Genomic DNA, 21182 nt, shown 5'->3' on the forward strand with positions numbered 1-21182 from the left:
CCGCACAGCTTTCCTGTAATTTTAGATGGGGGAAGGGGAGGGTCTGCAGGGTTCCCTACATACCACTGAGGTGAAGTCTTCATTTAACCCTTTCTACATAAACAATATTGGTTTCTCACATTGTAAATATTGCTTTAATATTTTTCCCAGCAAATAAATAAAGAACTTTCACTGGTATGACACTGCAAAGCTGGGTTGCCCCCTGGACAAGCACAGAAGTGTTGCTAGAGTCTATCTTGAGCAGATTGCATCAGCAGAGTTTTGGAACTGTTTTGCTCTCGGGGGAGCCTGAGCCAAGTGGTTCAGATCAGAGTTCAGGCTTGCAACCCCAAGTGTAAATATTGAGCTCGCTCTCTTAGAAAATACTGATTCAGGCTTTTGCTCTGCTTGACCAAAGGATAGTGTTACTTATGGAACTGTAGCAGTCAAATGTGGCACGTTCTCAACGTGGGTTTTAAACAATGTGATCAAGACAGAGAGTAATAATGACTGAAGCAAAAGTAGAGCAGAGATAAGATCAGGCAATAGGTGAGAGGGGAGGAGAGAACATTGACCTTTAAGTTGAACTACGCTGTTCTCAGTTTCCTAACGCTGGGGCAAAATGAATTCAGGTCAAAGGTCACAGATAATGTTTTTTGTGTTGTATTTTTGACCTTAAATTATATTGCAGCTCAGCATTTGTCATGTTTACACTGATGAATTATGCTGTGAAAGCACAGCCACAGCTGATTACTACAGGCTCAGCTATCCAAGCTGTAACATGAATACGATCAAGATACATTTTTCCTCACAATTTACAACTCAAAAAGACTGAAATTCTTGCTGTGAGCATTTCAAAGGACAGTTTCTGTCACCCTCATCTGATTTGCATTCACTGTGGGCAGCTGCCTTGCGGGGTGCTGCTAATCTGATCACGGCATCTCACGCATACAAAGTGTTTCTTCAGTTTCAACAGATCGTGTCAGAAAATGAATTTATTTACAATTCAGTAGATCACTATGTATTCAAACAAAAGCTATCCACAGGTGGTATCAGTTTCACATGACTGCGTTAAATGTTATTTAAACAGGAAAAAATGCTCGAATGAAAAAACAACAACAATCAAAAGCTCCGCTATTATTTCCTTTCGTCTCTTTCACAAGTTTTACGGTAATTCCGCTTTAGAAAACGGAAGTGGTCCAAAACAACTTCCTTGGCAACAAGAAGCTTGGTTATTAATATTTTAAAAGCATGTCTGGTTGGTAATTTTACTTAGACTTAAAAGATGTGTGTTTTTACAGCTCTTATTCTAAAGGGGTGCAAGTACAGGCCATAAGTGAGAACAACTTGTAAAGTGCGGCTAGTTCCTTGAATATTAGTTAATCGAAGAAGCTATCTGGCTAATATGGAGCTAGTTAGCTAGTCAGGCGGACTCTGCTTACTACACCATGTCTCATTGAACAGAAAAAAATGAATCGCCTGGAGTCATGTTTACTAGCACAGATATTTATCTTTTTGTGTCTAAGTGCGACTAACGCGGCAACAGAATCGATCTTAAATTCACCCAGTGATGTCAGCACTACGAGCGGCGAAGCCTTTAGTCCACCAACACCTCCAGCGGGGGGCGCAGCGGTTCCTGACCCCACCAGCGTCGCGACCACCGAAGCGGTCAGCCTGAGCTCACCTGAGGCCACCAAAATGGAGGAGACCGAAACCCCGGGTGTTTTCACCGAAACACCCCCTGCTCCTACAGCCCAGCCTGTGGTGCCTGCGGAGGGTAACCGTTTTCAGTTGCCTCTAAGCATTAGTTTTCTCTCACCATCACCTGAATATCGTTCTGCTCCTCTGTTGGCTGTCTCTACTTGTAATATAACCCACTTGGCTTCGATGACAATAAAAACACTTGTTTAAGTTTGACATAAAATAGAATCAGTTCTCATTCTAACCTGTTTTCCACCTAGAATGTGATCAATCAGTCAAGTAAGGTGACTAAACGTCCTGTTTCCCCAGGACATGTCGCAGTTTCATGCCCTGTCTTGAGCATTCTAGTCTAGGTATTGTTTAAATACGTAGAAATATTGAGTAGACATTATGGCTGAAGGTAGCAGGGGTTCAAGTTGTTGACCTTCTCTTTGGCAGTGACTAGAATTGACAGGACCTCATATCAGAGGCATCTGAGGGACACATGCCTCTGATATGAGCCTGGTGCAGATGTGAAGAACCACATATTACAACTGGAAATCATGCAAACTAACTATTGTATTTCCTTCTCTTCTGTCGTCAAGATTGCCTCTGTGACTTAACCCCTGATTTCTGTGACATCGGCTGCTGCTGCGACACAGTCGATTGTGCTGTCGCGGATTTGACCACTGTCTTCACAGGATGTTCACAAAAAGCGATGTAGGTTTGCTTCACACATGTCTGAATTAAAGCTTCCAATTGTGTATTTTTAACTTTTGAATAAAACTTTATTTTACAGGTCAGGAGTTTGCATTGAGAAGTGGCTCATGTTCAGGGCCAATGTGGATCCAGCACTTGTCAATGTGACTGACTCCTTGTTTTGCATTCGGACTAAAGGTATCGTTGTGATACACACATACTTAAGAAATGGATGTTTTAGTTTAAATGAATTGGAAAGAGTAATTGTTATCATTGTCACCATGATATGCATATTATTGGTTTTATGGTATTTTATGGAAGTAACATTTGTAGAAATCTATCAGCAATCTCTATATTTCTTAAACTGTCTCCCTCCAGATAATGTACCTCAGCCTCTCCCAGCTCTACCTCAGCTTCCAGCTGTAGGGAACTCCTACCATTTTTTGGGATCACTGCCAACTAGCAGCAGCTACAGCAGAGATTTCTACAGGGTAAACAGCATTTCTTTGATCATCAGTTTCATATGAATGAAATATCGTGTGACACTGGCACTGGAAGTGATCAAGACATATTTTTGTAGGTTGATGATGTCATCCTGACCTATTTCCCCACTTCTTCGGTGAGGGGTCTTCTCCGCCAGCCTTCACCAGGGGCTGCTGCTGCATTCTGTTGGAACCGTAACCCTGCAAGTATGTGCCAGCCAATTGAAATCTGATTGTTAACTAGAAATCTAAAAGCCTAAAAAATAGTTCTTGGTTTTTAGAAGTAGTGGTGAGTTGTTTTTTAAACTTGAGGGTTAAAGCAGCATTCTCACCATGTGCTGATCTTAGAATGCGCCTAATTTACTAAATGGGATTGCTGGAGGCTGATTTTTCATTTTGGGATTTTTTTTTAAATTCATACTCGTTCTTTACTTTCTGCACTGCAGTATTTTTTCAGTTTTTCTTTTTACTAAAAAGTTGTTATTTTTTAACTTCTGCTTTCAAACGTTGTCAACCTCGAAATGAATTTTGTTTTTCTCCTCCTGCAGAGTTCTTGAGATCTGGGTCTCTGTCTTGCAGCCGCACAGTAACTCTTCAGTCGTGCACTGCAGACACAAACCTGAACGCCCGCTCCTACTTCTCAGACCTGAGTCTGATCAAGGTCAGTAGGTTTGCCTGCTCTACATTCTCTGCATACCAGTCATTCTTAGAAAGAAAAAAAAAATCTCACAGCAGGTTTTCCAGCGAGAATTAACAAAGAACATGTGCTTACAGATTCCTGTACTAAGGACAGTACAAGTTTCAGATCTTCTGGTAGGTCACTGTCTGCGCATACTCAAAGACATGCGTCATTCTGAGAACTGGCACTTTGCACTTTTGCTTATCTTTGCCTAAGTTAACTGTCAGCTGACAGAGCACTTTTTTCTTGGCTGTCATTTGGCAACAATGCACGTAACGCACATCAACAAACAGCGCAGCATTTCAAATGTACTGACAGTATGAAAAGCTGTGTCAGTAACATTAAACTAATCAGCTGTTGACAGGAAGGTCTGGAGATTTGCACTTGTGCACAGAAAATGATTTTTTTTTAAATATCACACGGACATTTTTTTTTAACAAAGAAACTTTCTTAATATCTTGTTTTTAGATTTCTGTCACTCCGCTGTCTGATTGGCCTGAGCCAAAGCAACAGGACGATTCTTGTCTCAACGTGGTGAAAAAGGTAAATGATTAATAACAATTCAGTCTTTATTTCAGACTCAAATCATGCCTTGTAGAATACATTCGAGGGGACAAACACACAAGACAACAGAAAAAAGGGAAGAAACTAAAAGGCAAACAAACACCGTCTCCAGTGCCTCTAAAAACTAGACAAGCAGATGGGACCACTCTCTGTCAGCATGGGAAGAGCCATAATCATTTCTTTTTCATTCAGCCATGCCAGAAAATTGTGCATAAGATTAAAAAAAAAAAACAGTGTTTCTTTTCTCCAGCTATTATCACTCTCACCGCTGCGTTTTCTGACTCTCTTACAGGTGGAGTTTGTCATATCGTACAATGGTAGAGGGGAGCTTGTTGATGCAACAGTGGATGTCGCACTAGCCGACGTGGATCTCGGTGACCTGCTGCTGCAAACCCACTCGGTGCAGTTTAAGGTAACTTCACGAAAACAGGGTTTGTCACCAAATGAGCTACATATCCATAAAATCCCACCTCCACTGTTTCTTCCGTTCAGCTGGTTGCAGCCGGTCAAACTCCGAAGGCGCTGCCACCAACGGCCGGACTTGGCGTGGGGTCTCCACTTGTGGCACGCTCTGATGGAGAAGTGAAGCCTGTATCCTCAGAAACATCGACGCTTATTGTAGCCAAACTTCAAGGCTTGTGGAGGAAACACAGTTTTCAATCAACAAGGAATATTATAGAGGTGAAGCTGAGTCAACCTGACAACGAGTAGAATAGGATAGTGAGGCAAGAGTGAGGGTGACACCTACTGTCCAGGAGGTATCAATGTTTTGTACATCACTTTTAAACTCGGTCATTGGTTACGGTTTCTTGACGGTGAGTCAGCTGACCACTCTGGCAGTGTCACATGGTGGAGAATGTCACTCCGACCCCAGCTGGCGAACGCCCGTCCTCTTTGCACACAACACCATCACTGGCTGCACAACCAGGTGACCCGCGCTCACCTTCCTGGTTAAAGAGTAATTCTGCAGCATTCTACTCAACCCTCCCTGAATTATTTCACCCTGCGTGTCCGGTAGCATTCCATCGGGAAACTGTTCGGAGGTGCGTGCACGGCTCTACGAGATCTTAGAGGGGCAGGTGGCTCCTGACGAGCTGGCCATGAACGGGGGCTCCCAGCTGGAGTGGACCAGAGTCATCAGGCAGAGGTGTCCCATCAGCCCACAGGTAGAGTTGAGGGTGTTCGTTTTTACTTTTACATTAAAATCCAACATTGCAGCCAATCTTAAGTATCTCCTTTGAGTCATGTTTTCCTTGAATAATACGAATTAACGTTAAAATAACGTATTTATGATACTGAATAATATTAATTGTTGTTTCAAATTTCCCTTGAAAGTGATGACGTGTCTTTTACTTTTTTTGTTTTTAATTTTAATGTAATGTAACCTTAAATTATTTTTTATTTTAACATTTTGTGTTTGTCTCTTTTAGGTGACCTAGAGTGTCGACTTTCAAATAATAATTTAAAATAAAACTAACAATTTTCCTTTCTCAGGAAAGCTGTGAATCAGGCTGTGTCCTCCCCAGTTCCCTCTTGGTCCAAGTGCTCTGGGCTCGTCTTGGCCACCTGGACCTTCCCCAGAACTACATTCTTGGGGCCAAATACGTTTTCCAGTGTCAAAAATACAAGGTTGGCAAAGATGCTGACTCCGTATGAGACTAATATCTCAGTCCAAACTATTCCACCTCCAGCTAAAACTCCAAACACTTTCCTCCTCTGTCTCTTTCTCCTTCTATTCCCAGTGTTCCCCGCCATCCCCGATCACTGTGACCACTGAAGTGACATTCGTGGACACTACAGTTTACCCGGATCCCCCCAGGGGTGCCCCTCAGCCACAGTGGAAGTTTCCATTTGGGTTCTTCACCCGCGGCACAGCCGAGCTGGACGGCCACACTGTTTTCACCAGCAGCGGCGCGGAGGAGGTCACATGGAGTTTAATGCTGTTCACAGTTATGTTACTAACAGGATTAGAATTCTTCACCAGGTAGCAGAATCACAACAGAGCAGCCTGGAAAGTTTGGGGTGTTTTTTTCTGCTGCAAGGAAAATAGTTTATTATTTGATTTTTAAAAAAAATAATAAAGGATCTCCCGTGAAGAAAAAAAACCACCAAAGTTGTGAACACTTGAACATGTTTATCTTTTTTAACATTTGCAGTAATAAACACATGTTGGTATATGTCTCAATGTTTCACTGACGCTGCTGTGCAGCTGTAACCTTAGTCATCTCGAGGAACTTCCAGAAGGTACGAGTGCAGTTCTGTCATTTTGCATATTTCACCGAGTCACAGAGGCCTTTCTCACACTCCCCTCCTCTTCACTCTGCTCCTTCTGGTGCGGCTGCTTCCTCTTTGCTCGTTTGTCTTTTTGACTTGTCTGGCGCACGTAGTTGAGAAGATGGACGATTGCAGCTGGAGTTATGCCTTGTAAACGCGATGCGGCGCCCAGCTGTAGAGAAAGGAGGACAGACGTTGCTCGGTGTTCTGATTCAGTCAGATGGAAAACAACACAACAACAAATTTTTACACATTTTTGTTAAACGTCACTGTCCTGAGTGTGCAGGCTTACAGTGCTCGGCCTCACTCGATCCAAAATCTCTCGGACTTCCAGCGACAGTGACGCTGGCAGAGAGAAATAGTCCATATCCTGTGGGAGAGACATGTTCTCCTCTCGCTGGATTCTCTCAATCTCTTTCTTTTGGAGATCACAATGAGGCCTGTACACGGCTGCAAATGGTTTTTAAGGGGAGAAGGAAAGAACAGAGCTTAAATAGAAAACAGTCTTGTCCACAAACAGGCTGTTAAGTCTGGTAAAGAGGACATCAAATAAGCGCAAGAACATATTGGTTAATCAAAAGAAAACAACAGAAATTGCTCTTTACTGGCAATGGCTCAACTCCACAGGAAGAGGAAGTAATGTGTGGGCCGACAATGAAGTTGAGCTACTTCTCAATATTAGACTAGAGACTATAAAGTTAATGAAATGAAGGGAATTTCTCCTTCCAGATTTAATGGCTGAATGGATGTACAATGAGTTGGTGTCGAGTAAAAAGTCCCACTAGTGAGGTTAAAACTTGGGTTGCTTTTTGGCATTTCCCACATTTATCTGCTGTTGCGTTGGTGGGAGGGGCGCACAAACGTCCCACACAGAAGATGATGTTCAACAAAACGAGGAAGGCAAAGAAAAAAAACAAACACACTTCCTGCACAATGGTAGTTGTAAAGCAAGCAAACAGTCAAGCTGTCTGCGTGTGGGTGAAAAGCCCAGAGAAAAAGCGTTGCTTAGCGAACAAAGCCTTAATCACCTTCTATCTTTAGTCTCTGTGCGAACTCCATGTAAGGTGAAAGGATCTCTGGATAGCATGACGCCAACTTCTCAAAGGACATGTCACTGTACCGCAGCACTTCCATGCCACTGCAGGGGAAAACAGCAGCAATCAGAGGAGGCAGCGTCTCCCCACAACGAGGCACTTTGACAGAACGCTGCTCTCTTACTTCAGGGTCGCGCCCTTGGCCTCGCTCATTCTGATGTCGGGCAGCGTTTTTCTCCAGTTGGACGGAGACAAAGCGAGAGCCTGGAGGGCTGCCATCGCCTTGTGCAGGCTGTCCCTCACCCTCACAGCCTCCTGGTAACGGCGGGAGGACACACATCCCACCTCCTCGAACCCTGAGGGGAGAGAATCCCCTCAGTCAAAAGTCAAACTTTAATTAAAAAATAAAACAAAACAAAAAATTCTTCAGTGTTTTCTAGTATTCATTTGTTGTAAATGCACAGATAATATCAAGTATGATCAGTGTCGCAAGGTTCCAATTATGGCCAAATTACATATTGTAGGTATTTTATCGTCTATTGTTAGATACATTCTAAACAGTCGTTCCCACGTGTTGTGGCTCAAACTTGGCCAGCACAAACCTTTCAGAGTGAGGCGGAGGTCGGCGTTGTCGGGCCTCAGAGACGTGCGGAACTCGGCCCGGCTGGTGAACATGCGGTAGGGTTCCGTCACGCCGCGACTCACCAGGTCGTCGATCAGAACCCCGATGTAGCTCTCGGTCCGGGACAAGGCCACCGGAGGCATGGAGAGTGCCTGGCGGCCTGCGTTCACTCCCGCCCACAGGCCCTGCAGAAACAACGTACCTTTACTGCCAGTGGGTCACGGAAGGGCTCGCGTTGCAGAATTAGCTCGCAGACAAGTTTGCCAGGACGGCAAAGAATTCACATTCATTAGGCTGCCGCTACACAATCTGTGTAAACGTTGGGGCTAGAAAAAGCATCATGAAATTAGGAAATAACGCTGTGTTTTTGTTCCACATCAGCCACTGATATATGATATCTTTTCTAAAGTCAAGAGCGTGTTATTCTTATTCATATTCATTTATATGTTTTATATATTTATATCTTATCCATCTTATTCTTACTAATCTGAAACTACCTGAGATAAACCCAAGTTCGGTTTTACCAAGAAGTTAAACTGAGGGTTTTACGGAGATGCTGTAAACAGAGGGCTAAGAACACGGTTTTCTGTGGAGGGCTAAATATGCTTAAAAAAAGACATTATAGTTTGTTGTTGACCATTATTAAAATAGCAACATCTAACTATGATGATATTCTGCTTTTTCCGATGGCTTTTGTCTTTTTCAACAAGAACAGGAAAAGCAGCAGCCACCTGTGCAGCAGCCTCTTCGTATCCTGTCGTTCCATTGATCTGACCAGCCAGAAAAAGGCCCTGGGTGCTTTTCACCTGCAAGGCAGGGCTCAGCTGAGTGGGACACACAAAATCGTACTGCACACCATAACCTGAAAGGAAAAAATATAAATCATACAAAAAAAGTTTCATTGCCAGATGCCATTAGCTGCAGGGACATCAAACGGGACTGAGACGACGTACCGGGTGTGTGAATCTCGGCTCTGTGCAGGGCAGGAATCTCTCTGATGAGGCGCAACTGCAGTTCAGGTGGCATGGTCATGGACAGACCCTGGGGGTACAAGAGGTCGGCTGTCAGGCCCTCAGGCTCCAGCCAAACCTGGTGCTGTCGGCCTGGGAAGCGAAGCACCCGAGACTCGATGGAGGGACAGTACCTGGAGAAGATGACGACTGCTCAGTTTCAGGGCACACTGGGAACAATATTGTTAGTGTGTGTGTGTACCTGGGACCTTTGGTGTCTTGCTGTATGTGGCAATTGAGATGAAAACTCTCCTTCACCACTCTCTCCACACCAGGTGTTGTGTATGTCAGATGACAAGGCAGCTGCTCTTCAGGCTTTGGAAACCAAGAAATTATTCAATCGTCAAAACCAAAATGCTCTCTAGAGCTCTTTCACAATTATTAAATACCAAATGTTTTGATTCTTAAAGAGTGTTTTTTATATAATAAACTGTGAAATGCTGGACCTCAGCACGAAAAATAAAGATCTAAAAATAAGTGCATCTTTTAAAATATTAATGATTTCAAAAAAAATAAAAATAATAATCACATTTCAAATATAAGCGCTTAACATGAACTCTACCTTGCAGCGTGTGCGTGTATTAAGGAAGCTGAATGGGGCTGGATTGCTGTCAGGCAAGTGGACCTCAGCCAAGGACAGGTCAACTGATTCCTTCACAATCCTAGGAGGGGTGCCGGTCCTCAGACGTCCTACCCTCAGCCCAAGCCTCTCCCTCAGTGTGTGGGACAGCCCAGCGCTCGATGGGGCGTCTCCAATCCGACCTCCTGGGCTGGAGGTTTGGCCCACAAACAGGGATCCGGACAGGAAAGTACCAGTGGTCAGAACCAGAGAGCTGGCTGAGATCTTCTGGCTGCTATTTGCTGTTGATGAATGTCAGATAGTGATAAACACATTGGAACGAACAGACAATGTTCTTATTTGAATTAATATTTCCACCTTGAATGAGAAAAACTAAGGGGGAAAAAACAGTGACAATGGCTTCAGAAGATCATCTTTCCTGCCAGGCAGTTTGATTTTACACAACTCCTGACTAATGAGAAAATCTTTTATCCATAGTGCACTGCATACACATACGATGTAAAACATCATCTTGCTAGACATCTTTCTTTCATTTGCTTCCTACCCAGACGTATCCCAGTAACTCGGTGGTGTCCTGGCTCTTCTGGGTCCGGTTCTTCTACCAGCAGCTCCTCCACTGAGCCCTCCAGCACTGTCAGTCTGGGAGTAGACAGCAGCTCAGACTGAAAAAGCAAGAACAGCACAGAAAAGGTTAGTCTCACTGTCTGTGACTATAACACACAGATTTTTAAACCAAGAGCAAACCACCTGAATAAATTCTCGGTAGCGCGACCGATCCAGCTGGGCTCTCGGGCCCCATACGGCAGGTCCCTTCCTTCGGTTTAGAATGGAGAAGTGGATCCCAGCCCAGTCTCCTGCCCGACCACAAAGCCCGTCTAGAGCGTCAACCTCCTTCACAAGTTGGCCCTTTCCTACTCCTCCCAAAGATGGGTTGCAGGACAGGGCACCTGGTTTTGCAAAAGAAATTGCGCTCAAAAGGTTGGGAGGTCGGGGCCAATTTATGGTTAAACCTTTACCACTGATCTGACCCTGTGACTCACCAATAGTTTGTATTTTCTGTGTGACCAGGAGCGTCTCCGCTCCCACTCTGGCCGCTGCCGCCGCCGCCTCTGTTCCCGCGTGACCCCCACCCACGACAACGACGTCATACTGCTGTCTTGCGCGTTGGCTACTACGTCTGGAGACGAGCGCCTTGAAACTATGGAGTCGCGGAAGCTTTTTGGTCAACATGTGAGGTGCACTCCTACAGAAGAAAGAAGAAATGACAACAGTACTAAACTATTCACCGTGATTTCACAAATGAATGTATACTTATTATGGAATATTTTACAATTCAATTCAAGGTACTTTGTTAATTTATTTAGACTGTAAATACTACTGGTTATTTATACCACTAAAGGTAAAATGCAATGTAAATAAAATGATGGCGATGTCATGATGTTTTCTCAAGCTTTTAAAATAAAACACATGAAAGAAATTGGAAAGACTGACAACTAGTTGTAAAACATATTGATCAAAACAGCGTTTTAGTCACTAGACACACTACTAAGCTAAGCACTTACTTTCTTCAAAAAGAAACAAGTCGAAGCACTTGTGAAACCCACAATTTAAAAATACACTGCAAAATTGCACATACGTCCTTTTGGGGGGAGGATCGAAATGATGTATATTTACAACTAGGTTTTGTATTTGTTGACCGTTTTTCTTTTACTTACTTGGTTCAAGGTAACAAGATGACATTTGGAACGCATGCAGCAAGTCAAACATCGCCGATAGACAATGCAATATTACTTACCAAAGAGGTGTTGAATGCCGTGGTTTGGGTTGAAGTCACAGCTACTGATAATCGAGGATGAGATCCAATGAGACCAGAGGACCTTGTGTAAATGACTAAACTGCCTCTTGGAAGTTACACCGTCCCCATGGCGGCCGCCATATTGTTGACAGCGTACAGTCGTAATAACGGCTGTACAGACGCACAGTAATCTTGTTTGGAAGGGTCAACCAGGTTAAACCTGGCGACCAACTTTCACAGCCGTCATTAGTAGATAGATAACCGTGATGTCATTTGACGGAACTGTTACAGAAGACAACGGCAAAGAAAAGTCGGGTTGAAATAACTTGTATCAAAGTGGGATTTCAATAACAGAACAACAGACTCTTTCGCCCAACTGACTGCCACGTGTACCGTGGCGTTTAAACCCAGGCATTGTCGCAGAAGATGAATCAATCAACTAGTCAGTCAATCAATCAAGCCAAACACTGGTCTGTTCAGCGCTGCCCACGTTGCAACACGCGCGCGCGCGCGCGCCCAATAGTAGGTCAAAGGCGCACGCGCACGTCTACGCCCCCCTCCCCCTTACAGCCGGTTTTGCGGCCAGTCGCGCGCAGATTGAGTCGAGTGAGCCTACCAAGCGGTGGCGTCGACCGACCGACCGACCGACCGCAGCGGGTTCTTTTGAAAGAAACCTGAAGAATCGAGCTTCTCGACGCGACTGACAATAACTCTAGGACCTAAAATCGTATCGGGAGGGTCGGCGGTGCTGGAGCAAAGGCGACGCGGCAGCCAAGAAGAAAGTAAATCCGGAGGGAAGGCGCCCGAAGTGAGCTCGAGGATCAAAGCTAATGCTAACTCAGTTAGCCGTTGCTAAATATTTTTCTTTTTGGAAAGTAGTAGCATTTTCTTAAAGTGGCTCGCTAAAACACCGCCACATTGCTAGCAGAGCAGAGTGTCGGGAGAGTAATCTTTAAGGTACATGCTTTATGTTTCTCATGTAGTGAGGGTTTTTGCCTTCACCATCTTAGGCCACAATCTGGTGTTCGCTTAGCAAGATTAGCCACAGCGGCCGGTCTTAGTGAGGTTACACCGGCGCTGCGCTTTATAGGGTAGGATATATTGCTAAAGATAGTCGCTTTGAAAGCAACTTCACATCGACAAGTATCAGTGTTTTATCATTTAGTTTACGCTTGGTACTGTCTAAGCCTTGTGCTTCGCAATGCTGAAACAACAGCAGCAACCCGGTTCAGGCGGGAGAAAAGCGTCTAACGGAACATCGGGCCCTGGTGCTATGTCTTCCCCCGTCAGCGGCATCAACAGCGGCAACAGGACACCGGCCGGGAGGTAAGCGGATTTCGGTGTTCAGGCGAGTCCGAGGCTTGTCCTGGGACTCTGAGGCCTACCGGTTAAAGCGATGTGTGCTCAGTGGGTGTGTCTGGGAAATAGTCCCCCTCTTCTCGCCAATCATGCTACTGTACTGTAGATTGACAGTGGCCGTAGGCCAATCACAATCTGGAAATGAAAGCAGCTACTGTTTGAGGAGGTTCCATGTTCGGTGAAAGAGTCGACTGTCGATACGATGCAAAGTTTATCTGACCCGTTCGCTCCTCAAGTGGGACTTTTGTGTTTTCGGATCGTAAAATGTGCGGTAATACGCATTGTAGATTGAAATGACAAGTGCAGAAGCATTTTCATGCAACATGGAAGCTCATTGACCAACACACGGTCGTGTATGTCCCAAGTTTTGCAATTTTAGTTACTGCATAATTCGGTGTTGTAGAGTAAAATTTGACAGTGATTTCATAGATGTATTTCCACTCCCAGAAATATTGTCAGATTCTCAAACCAATTCTTACATTTAACAGTAGTGAAAAGGGAAATACTGCGTCCCAAACATATGAAAGGCTGGCTGAATGTAGTATAAAGCATACAATTGCATTAATTTATTCAGGATAACTAATAAGTATTAACTGCAATGACTTTTGTGCTTTTTGCGATGATTTTTGGAGCTCGCGTGACCTGCGGAATGCATAGCAGCCGGAAATGGCTCTCTTAAACAAGTTTTTCTTCTTTAACAAGTTGTCTGATGAACATGCTGATCTTGTGCATCTTCCCACAGGAACCGACCCTCTGCAAAGCCATCATTCCAGTCACCTGTGAGTATTTCTGTTGAGCTTTTAGTGCATCATAACAGATGAATCAATGAATGATGATGAATCAATTCAAAGTGTTAGTCAGCGTTTGTGTTTTTGCCTTATCCAACGTCACGACACACACCACTGTGTGTTAAAGCAGTCATTTGTTAATCACCCTAACTGTAAGGAAGAGGGTGTTTCACTCCTGTTTGTAGAAACCAACCCCAACCTGCCCCACCACCTAATACACCAACCCTGCTGCCTCACCCCCTGGTTTCACTGCCCCCACTGTCCTGCTCCCCCACTGATAGAAATTCTCCCGAAAGTTAAAAACATTGTGTACTCTTAAAATACAATTAACTGCAGTTTGATGACCAGATTAAGCTGTCACTGTAGACAGTGAGAATATAAATCAAGTGCAGATTAAACTTTTTCAATGGAGCGCAAATCATAACAAGCCTTGCTTTCTGTGCAAAGGCTTTGTGAAGTTTCAGTTTTCACGTTGGTGTTGCCTTTCATTGATCCGCTTAAAATACGTAGTGTTTTTGTCCCCCCCCACCCCACCCCCCAAATAACCCTTAATATCAGGGCACATCCAGAATGTTGAGTCTTATATCCAGATTTCATTTCCCTGGTGGTGCTTCATATTGACTTTTTTCATCTACAGGCGTTCGAGGGTGTATACAGCAATGCCAGAATGCTTCATTTCCTCACAGCTGTCGTGGTACGTCTTCCTCATAGTTAACCCTAACCCTCTATATCCTTTTTTTTTTAACCTGAGATAGATTTGCTTGCGTTATCCCCCCTTTGCTGGCACACACCACGATGGCTGCAGACGTCTTGTCACTTCTACGCTATAGAGTCGCATATATCAGCTGTGTTTGGTTGAGAAGTGTAGGACACTTTTTTTGTGTTGTACCACGTATATGTATTACTTCTGTCATCGGCTCTAATATAAATCATTTACAGTGCACATGTATTTGCAATTGCCAGGGTTCATTGACCTATTAACCCGTCTGTCTGTCTCAGGGTTCCACCTGCGACGTAAGAGTAAAGAATGGAAGTGCTTTTGAAGGAATATTCAAGACACTCAGTTCTCGGGTAAGAACCTCATGTTAACCACACAGATGCACTTCCCACAGCCAGAGTGTCCTGTTACTAATGTCAGGACCGTATGTTTTATATTGGTGTTTAATCTCTGACGCGTCGCAAGTTCCTGAAAACCTTCTGCTTTTTTGTTCTCAGTGTGAGTTGGCTGTGGACGCTGTACACAAGCGCAGTGAGGAGGAAGGCTCGTCATCGGCGCCGCCACGCAGAGAAGAAATTACTGACACTATGGTCTTCACCCCTTCAGACCTTGTGACTATGACCTGCAGAGATGTTGACCTCAACTTTGCTACCAGAGGTATAAACCAACTAACGATTGATTAGCTTTTCATTGTAAAGAGGAAACAGCATGTTGTTAAAGTATCAAGATTGCATTTTTGCCAAAGTGCTGTCTAAGCTGCCAGAGATTGAAACTGAAATTGAAAATAAGTAGCAAGGGGCAAAATGTGAAGGTTTATAATGGTAGATTTGACAACAAGGTTCCTTCTTCTTCTTTTTTTTTTTTTGTGGTGTGGTTAAGTAAGTAGCTGATCAAATGGTTCTATAATTAACTTGTTCAACTCGACTGTGGAAAAAATGTTGGCAACCAACAGAAACGTTGAAAAGTCTGATTCATCTACTTGCTCCGGTGTTTGGCTCCAGACACCTTCACAGACACGGCCATCAGCTCCAGCCGTGTAAATGGAGAACACAAAGAAAAAGTTCTGCAGAGATGGGATGGAGGAGACAGTAACGGAGAGAATTATGACCTGGACAATGACGCAGTGAGTGGCTCAGTTTGTTTTGTGCACACAGATGCCTCGGTGTGGAGAAAAAAACTGTAGCACCAATGTTCTAATTACAGAAACTTATTCTACCTTGGTTCATGTCTGTCTTTAGTCCAATGGATGGGACGCCAACGAGATGTTCCGTTTCAATGAAGTCAAGTACGGAGTGACATCGACTTATGATTCGAGTCTGGCCATGTACACGTAAGTTTTGTCTGTGAAGAGTTCATGTTAACGTCGCTCGCTATTTCAAAAAATAAAAATGACAAGTGCTCACACGTCTGTGTACCCCCTGCTCCCAGCGTGCCACTGGAAAAGGGAAACTCCGAGATCTTCCGGCAGAGGGAGGCTCGTGCCGCTCGGCTGGCCAGCGAGATTGAGTCCAGTCCCCAGTATCGCCATCGCGTCAACCTGGAAAATGACGAGGGCAAAAGCGAGGAGGACAAGTACAGCGCTGTGGTCCGGGAGGGCGGCGACCGCGAGAGGGGCCGCGAGAGCCCCCGGGACAGAGAGCGCGAGAGGGGCCGAGACAGCCCCGGCGCTGGCAACAGGTGAGAGGCCACCAGGTGGACTGTGGTGTTGCATGTCCTTAAATTGGGTTTTACTACTTTTGATCTACGGCCATAATAATGTTTTCTGACGCTCCCTCTTCTTTTTTTTTCAAGGGAAGGGAAGTACATTCCTCTACCGCAGCGCCAGAGAGAGATGAACCGCGAGCGGGAGCGAGCAGAGAGGGGACCAGGCGGCCCCCCGTCCCACAACCGACTGGGCGGCGGCTACCGCTCCACCCCGCCGTCGTCCTCTTCGCCCAGACCTCCGCTGCCCTCTGCTGCCGGGCCGCAGTCTGGCGTCTCGCCCTCTGAGAGAAACAGCCCCCTGTCGGGCCGGGGCGGAGCCTACGCCCCGCACCACCCCCAGGGGAGCTCCAGCCCGAGCTCCGGCTCCAGCCCCGCCAGCCCCTACACCCCCTCCTCGTCCGGAGGAGCCACGCCCACGTCCACTCCATCCGCCCCGTCCCCGGCCAGCCCCCCCGCCCCGCACGGCCATGCAGTCCCACATTCCCACTCACTTCCACACTCCCTGTCTGAAGCTGGCAGGCCTGTTAATGGAGGTTCGTGTGCTCCTCTGTTCGCATGAAGACGACTCCTTAATTCGTCTTAATGTCTTAATGAGCTGTGTTTCCTCTGCAGTATCTGCCAGAACATCTCCCAAAGCCCAAAGACCTCCGCAGTCGAGCAGAACGGTCCGCGCTGCAAACTCTCACTCTCAGACCACAGGTGAGTTCAGCACCTGTTGAAAATCAGCTTTGGTTTCATCGAGGGGAGTCTGTCGAAAACATTGTCTGCCTTCATTCTTTGCAGCCACGCGCTCTCCAAAATCAGGCTCTTCCCAGGACACACCGTATTTAGACACGTCATCCGTCTCTCTGCCGACCCAGAAGCCAACTGGCCCCGCCCCTCTCTTCCCTGTTGATGGTATTGTCGCACTTCTCATTGCCTGTTTAATTAAAAAGATGAAAGTTAAAATCCTTTTTTTTCCAGAAAGAAATTAACTTCTCCTGCCTCACTAAGACATTTGGCTCTTATCTGTAAACAAGAGCTTTTGAAGACGTCTGACGACGCAGTCAAACTAATTAGTTTACCACTTGTCCCAACAGTGAATGAAATCCTGGGCGCCGCGGCAAAGGAGCGTTCAATGGAGAGCCCAAGCAGCACGGAGGAAGGCAAGAGTAGTAAAGGTGTGTGTGTGTGTACTACAAACAGTTCAATTGGAAACGCATACGCAAGTAAAAGTGTATTCCAGTTTGTGTGTGGCCATTTCTTTTTGTAATGTCTACATTTTCATTAACCACCTCCTCCTTCAGCAGCTCCATCGGTCCAAAGGTCGCAAATTGAGGAGCTGCGAAAATTTGGCAAAGAGTTCAGGGTATGTGCTCCGCGTTCTCCTCTTCTTCTTCTTCTTCTTCTTCTTCTTCTCCTTCTCCTTCTCCTTCTCCTTCTCCTTCTCCTTCTCATTCGTCTCCGTCTTCGTCTTCTTTGAAATGAGGAAATATGTAAACAGTCACAAGGTTGTGACCCCTGATATCATTCATGTCAGATGACTTTGTAACACGATGTCACTGATGGTTAATTATTTTGGGTGTGACTTATTTCATTTTACGCTGAATCATGATGTACTGGTTTAGCCCAGACCGGCCAGTCTGGCTCGCCTGCTGTTTCAGGGCAATAAGTGAAACACTGAATAAAAACGGTAGCCTTAATAACTACTAAATACCTCCCTCGAATCTTACACTCTTTGACTTCTTCTCCTTAATGCATCATATCAACCTGCCTATTGGAGTATCTACGTTCACAAGCTGCCATTGTTTTGTTTTTTTTTGTTTTTTGCTTAGCCAGTTGCTAGAAATAAGAGTCGAGAAAGATGCAATGTGCGATAATGTTCCAACTAAACCAACGTTCAGTCACCTTAAATGCTCCCCTCCGTCTCCACAGCTTGGCGGCAGCTCCAGCTCCCCCAGCTCCCCGGCAGCAGCCACCCCACCTGCCATCGGTGAGGCTGCCAAACCCGTCGCAGCCAAGCTCTCGCAGTCAGACACTCACCCTGCTTCAGAGGCCCGACCCCAGCCGGTTGCCGGCAGTCCCGCCCAGCCACAGCCCTCCCCGGCCCCCGCCGAGGAGCCCGCCAAGGACGCTCCGATGGCGGCTGGAGTGGCAGCCGCCGCCGCCGCTTCGCCGGCTTCGGACAGGCACTCGCCAGCTGTCCCACAGCCGGCCAGAACCCCAGGCAGTGAGGAGGTCCGGTCGGAGACGACGGAGCGGACAGAGGGCGTGACCGAGTGAGTTTAAAAGAAAAGAAAGAAAAAGATTGAGACATTGATGTCAATATTGTAATTTCGCTAACATGTTATTCATAAATATTTTCCCTACTTTCTGCTTTTCAGCCAAGTAAAGAAATCCACCTTAAACCCCAACGCTAAAGAGTTCAACCCCATCAAAGCTCAAATGCCGATGGTAAGACAATTTATCTCAAGTTTGCCTCGGTTGTCATTAGTAAGGGTCTGTCTTCTTTAAAATTGTATATCCAAGTTGTCAAAGCACTGGAAGTAGTAAAACACAAATGTTTCAATTTGACTCTTTCATAGTTGCAAGTGTCTTCAATTGTTCGGTTTGCTGGAAAATGAGTGAGTTTTATTGCTGAGCTGACCTCAGTCTTGACTACCTGTTGCACAGACGAAACCCAACACAGCGCCCACCCCGCCTCGACCCACTCCCCCCAGCCCAGTGGTCCTCCAGCATCCGGGTGGACAGGGGTCGCTCTACAACACCCCCTACCTCTCCTTTGTATCACAGATCCATCCTGTGCAGGTACATATGGGTTTGCTTATAACCTCCCAATAAACTTCCACCTTCGCTCAACACTGAATCCAAATCTGTTTAAACACTTTGTTCTTTAATTTAGTGCTCTAACAGTCAACTTGATTTTTCTCCACCACATTTAGCCCCCACCGATGTATCAGTACACCATGTCAACAGTCAGCCAGGGAAAATATCCAAGGACCAAAGGTAAATACAGCAAAAAATATTCTCATTTTTATCTCCATTTACAGTTTTGTATTATTGCTAATATATTCAATTTAACCTTAAAGCTAACCGCCTTGTGCTGAGATGTCATGGTTTCATGTATTACAATGCAGGGCATCGTCGGTGTGCTTAACTTGTTGCTGTGTTTCTCTGACAGGCTCAGTTGTCGCTCAGCGCTCTGACCACGGTACCTCAGCACCCCCCATGTTACAGGCTGCGGCATCTGCAGCCGGGGCCCCACTGGTTGCTTCCCCATACCCCCAGTCTTACCTCCAGTACAACCCACCACAGTACGGCCAGCAGCAGGTCATCCAGGCCATGGCACCTTACGCTGGACAGGTAAAAAAATAAATAAAAGTCCTCGTTTTCTCTCTTATTTGAAGGACTGTCTGAATTTCAGTACTTGCAGAAGATCATCAATGCATCACCAATTTCTTCCACTCTTTTCACAGGTCCAGCCTATGTACTCCATGCTCCAGGGTGGAGCCAGGATGCTAGGCCAGGGTGGTGGTCCCCACCCACAGGCCCTTGGTCCCCCAGGAGGACCCCAGTTCCCCTCACAAGGAGAAGCTCCTCAGGGGCCACAGCAGGGCATCTATGGTGAGCCCAATGCTTCCTCTACTGCCTTCCTGTCGTATTGATCCCGAACTGTAACTGCCCTGGTCCTCTTGCTTTAACGAGAACGCGAGCACAGGCCTGTTAATGTCAATTCCAACTTGTTCTTTTTCTCTCCAGCCCCGCAGTCCTTCTCGCATCACTCGGGCGCTGTTCATCAGCCGCAGCCCTCGAGCACTCCGACAGGAAATCAGCCCCCTCCCCAGCACGCTGCACCGAGTCCTGGACAGGTAGGGGATTCCCGGACAAGGATGGCTCGGAGGAATCCGTCATTCCACTCAGACATGGCCAGTTTTAACATTCTGATGCTGCGTCCTCCCCTTCAGAACGCTCAGTCTGGTCCGCAGCCCCCGTCATTGTACCATTCAGGCCCCCTGTCGGCACCGACCCCACCCAACATGCCGCCAGGCCACACGTCTCCACAGGGCTCGTATCCCATCCAGAGCTACGGCCTCCACAGCCACCAGGGAATCCCACCCACATATCCCCTGGGGCAGATCGCACAGGTATGGATTCACAGTGCTCCAGAGTTGCGGTGCCGCACGGTGCGTCACAGCTTCACTACTACTCACATTTTTGAACGTAGTCTCGTCGTTTCGCTTGGATGTCTTTTCTGACTCGGCCATCTCTTGTCCTCCGCCAGGCTCATGTCCAGGGAGCCATGTCTGGTCCCCATCACTCAGGTGGCCACAATCAGCCCCAGTTAGTGATGCTGCAGCCTCCTCAGCAGGGGCCCGGCTCGGTGCCCCAGCACCCCCAGCATGGACCTCAGCAAGGGGCACACCAACACTTTTACATTGGACACCCACAAGGTAGGAGGTGTCATGCAAAGATGGGGATGACTTTTAGAACTAGATATATAAATGAGTGGGCATTAATGCGCTTTTTTTTGTTTCCTCTCTGCAGCGATGCAGGTACAAACCCACCCTGCTCCCTTCCATCCGTCTGGAAACTAAACTCCTCCTGAACCCCTCCACCGTTGCCTCCCCTCCCAACTGTTCCCATGAATGAGCCCTGACAGCCTGCCGGATGTGAGGCAGCCCTCGACTTGCAGAAGAGGACGAAGAAGTCTTGCAGCACCTTCCACTTTGGTTGAACTGTCTGTCATCGCTTCCGACCTCGGTGTTGATCCCACACCAGAAGAACCTTTTGATTTTCACCCCAACTCAGAAGGTGGCAGATGACGACGGCAGCAGCATCCCGGGCCCCCCCTCTACTGCCATCCCTCTGTTCCTCTCTCCAACTCCTCCCTCCTCCAGAAACACAGGCACCTTGCTGGTTGGAGCAGTCAGAGGATGGTTAAAAAAAAGAAGTTGATCCTCAGCAAAGTGAGGGTCACAGTGGCCAGTTCCTCTCGCCTCGTGGCATTTCATGGGGGCATCGATGATAAAGGGTTAGGACACACGAACTGTCATGAGTGGAGGTGGAAATTTTTAGATATTTTTTTTAAACCCTGATTCACTAGTTTAAACCATCCCATGACCTTTTCTCCTGTAGGAAAATATAATAAATAAAAAATGGACAGACAAAAAAAACGTAAAAAAAAGATTAAAAAAAAAATAAAAGTTTTCAACTCAACAACAAGGATTCTGCATTT

General features: G+C 46.2%; 3 protein-coding genes across 9 annotated transcripts; 2 read left to right on the top strand and 1 right to left on the bottom strand.

The window, feature by feature from the left end:
* Nucleotides 1-1171: 1171 nt before the first annotated feature.
* Nucleotides 1172-6260, top strand: LOC142893582 (tectonic-3-like). The gene is made up of 14 exons (XM_076034324.1): nucleotides 1172-1756; nucleotides 2265-2379; nucleotides 2459-2556; nucleotides 2737-2849; nucleotides 2939-3047; nucleotides 3389-3501; nucleotides 3615-3653; nucleotides 3988-4062; nucleotides 4376-4495; nucleotides 4576-4674; nucleotides 4908-5011; nucleotides 5102-5249; nucleotides 5578-5712; nucleotides 5826-6260. The coding sequence occupies exons 1-14, from the start codon at nucleotides 1450-1452 to the stop codon at nucleotides 6069-6071; spliced, it is 1821 nt and encodes a 606-aa protein (XP_075890439.1). The 5' UTR covers nucleotides 1172-1449; the 3' UTR covers nucleotides 6072-6260.
* On the bottom strand, nucleotides 6157-10833 carry mto1 (mitochondrial tRNA translation optimization 1). The gene is made up of 12 exons (XM_076034323.1): nucleotides 10644-10833; nucleotides 10351-10550; nucleotides 10148-10265; nucleotides 9586-9884; nucleotides 9226-9338; nucleotides 8967-9157; nucleotides 8745-8875; nucleotides 7994-8198; nucleotides 7576-7747; nucleotides 7386-7495; nucleotides 6650-6807; nucleotides 6157-6529 (listed from the first exon to the last, which is right to left on the bottom strand). Exons 1-12 carry the CDS (start codon nucleotides 10831-10833, stop codon nucleotides 6359-6361), a joined length of 2058 nt encoding a protein of 685 aa, XP_075890438.1. The 3' UTR covers nucleotides 6157-6358.
* Nucleotides 10834-11969: 1136 nt separating this feature from the next.
* atxn2l (ataxin 2-like) lies at nucleotides 11970-21169 on the top strand. Of its 7 annotated transcripts, none has more exons than XM_076034319.1 (24): nucleotides 11971-12355; nucleotides 12615-12724; nucleotides 13500-13536; nucleotides 14183-14239; nucleotides 14545-14616; nucleotides 14761-14920; nucleotides 15265-15386; nucleotides 15502-15593; nucleotides 15692-15940; nucleotides 16055-16500; nucleotides 16580-16666; nucleotides 16751-16864; nucleotides 17047-17127; nucleotides 17254-17315; nucleotides 17882-18225; nucleotides 18331-18400; nucleotides 18620-18754; nucleotides 18889-18952; nucleotides 19128-19309; nucleotides 19423-19570; nucleotides 19706-19815; nucleotides 19912-20130; nucleotides 20229-20397; nucleotides 20492-21169. In XM_076034319.1, exons 2-24 carry the CDS (start codon nucleotides 12672-12674, stop codon nucleotides 20539-20541), a joined length of 3123 nt encoding a protein of 1040 aa, XP_075890434.1. In that variant the 5' UTR covers nucleotides 11971-12355; nucleotides 12615-12671; the 3' UTR covers nucleotides 20542-21169. The 7 variants fall into 7 exon arrangements, with proteins under 7 accessions (XP_075890431.1, XP_075890434.1, XP_075890435.1 ...); XM_076034320.1 differs by having other exon boundaries at nucleotides 11971-12206; XM_076034321.1 differs by having other exon boundaries at nucleotides 11971-12180.
* Nucleotides 21170-21182: the final 13 nt, after the last annotated feature.

The sequence above is a fragment of the Nelusetta ayraudi genome, unplaced genomic scaffold (assembly GCF_046127955.1).
Source record: "Nelusetta ayraudi isolate G7.1 ecotype Tasmania unplaced genomic scaffold, CSIRO-AGI_Nayr_v1 ptg000042l, whole genome shotgun sequence".
NCBI lineage: Eukaryota > Metazoa > Chordata > Actinopteri > Tetraodontiformes > Monacanthidae > Nelusetta > Nelusetta ayraudi.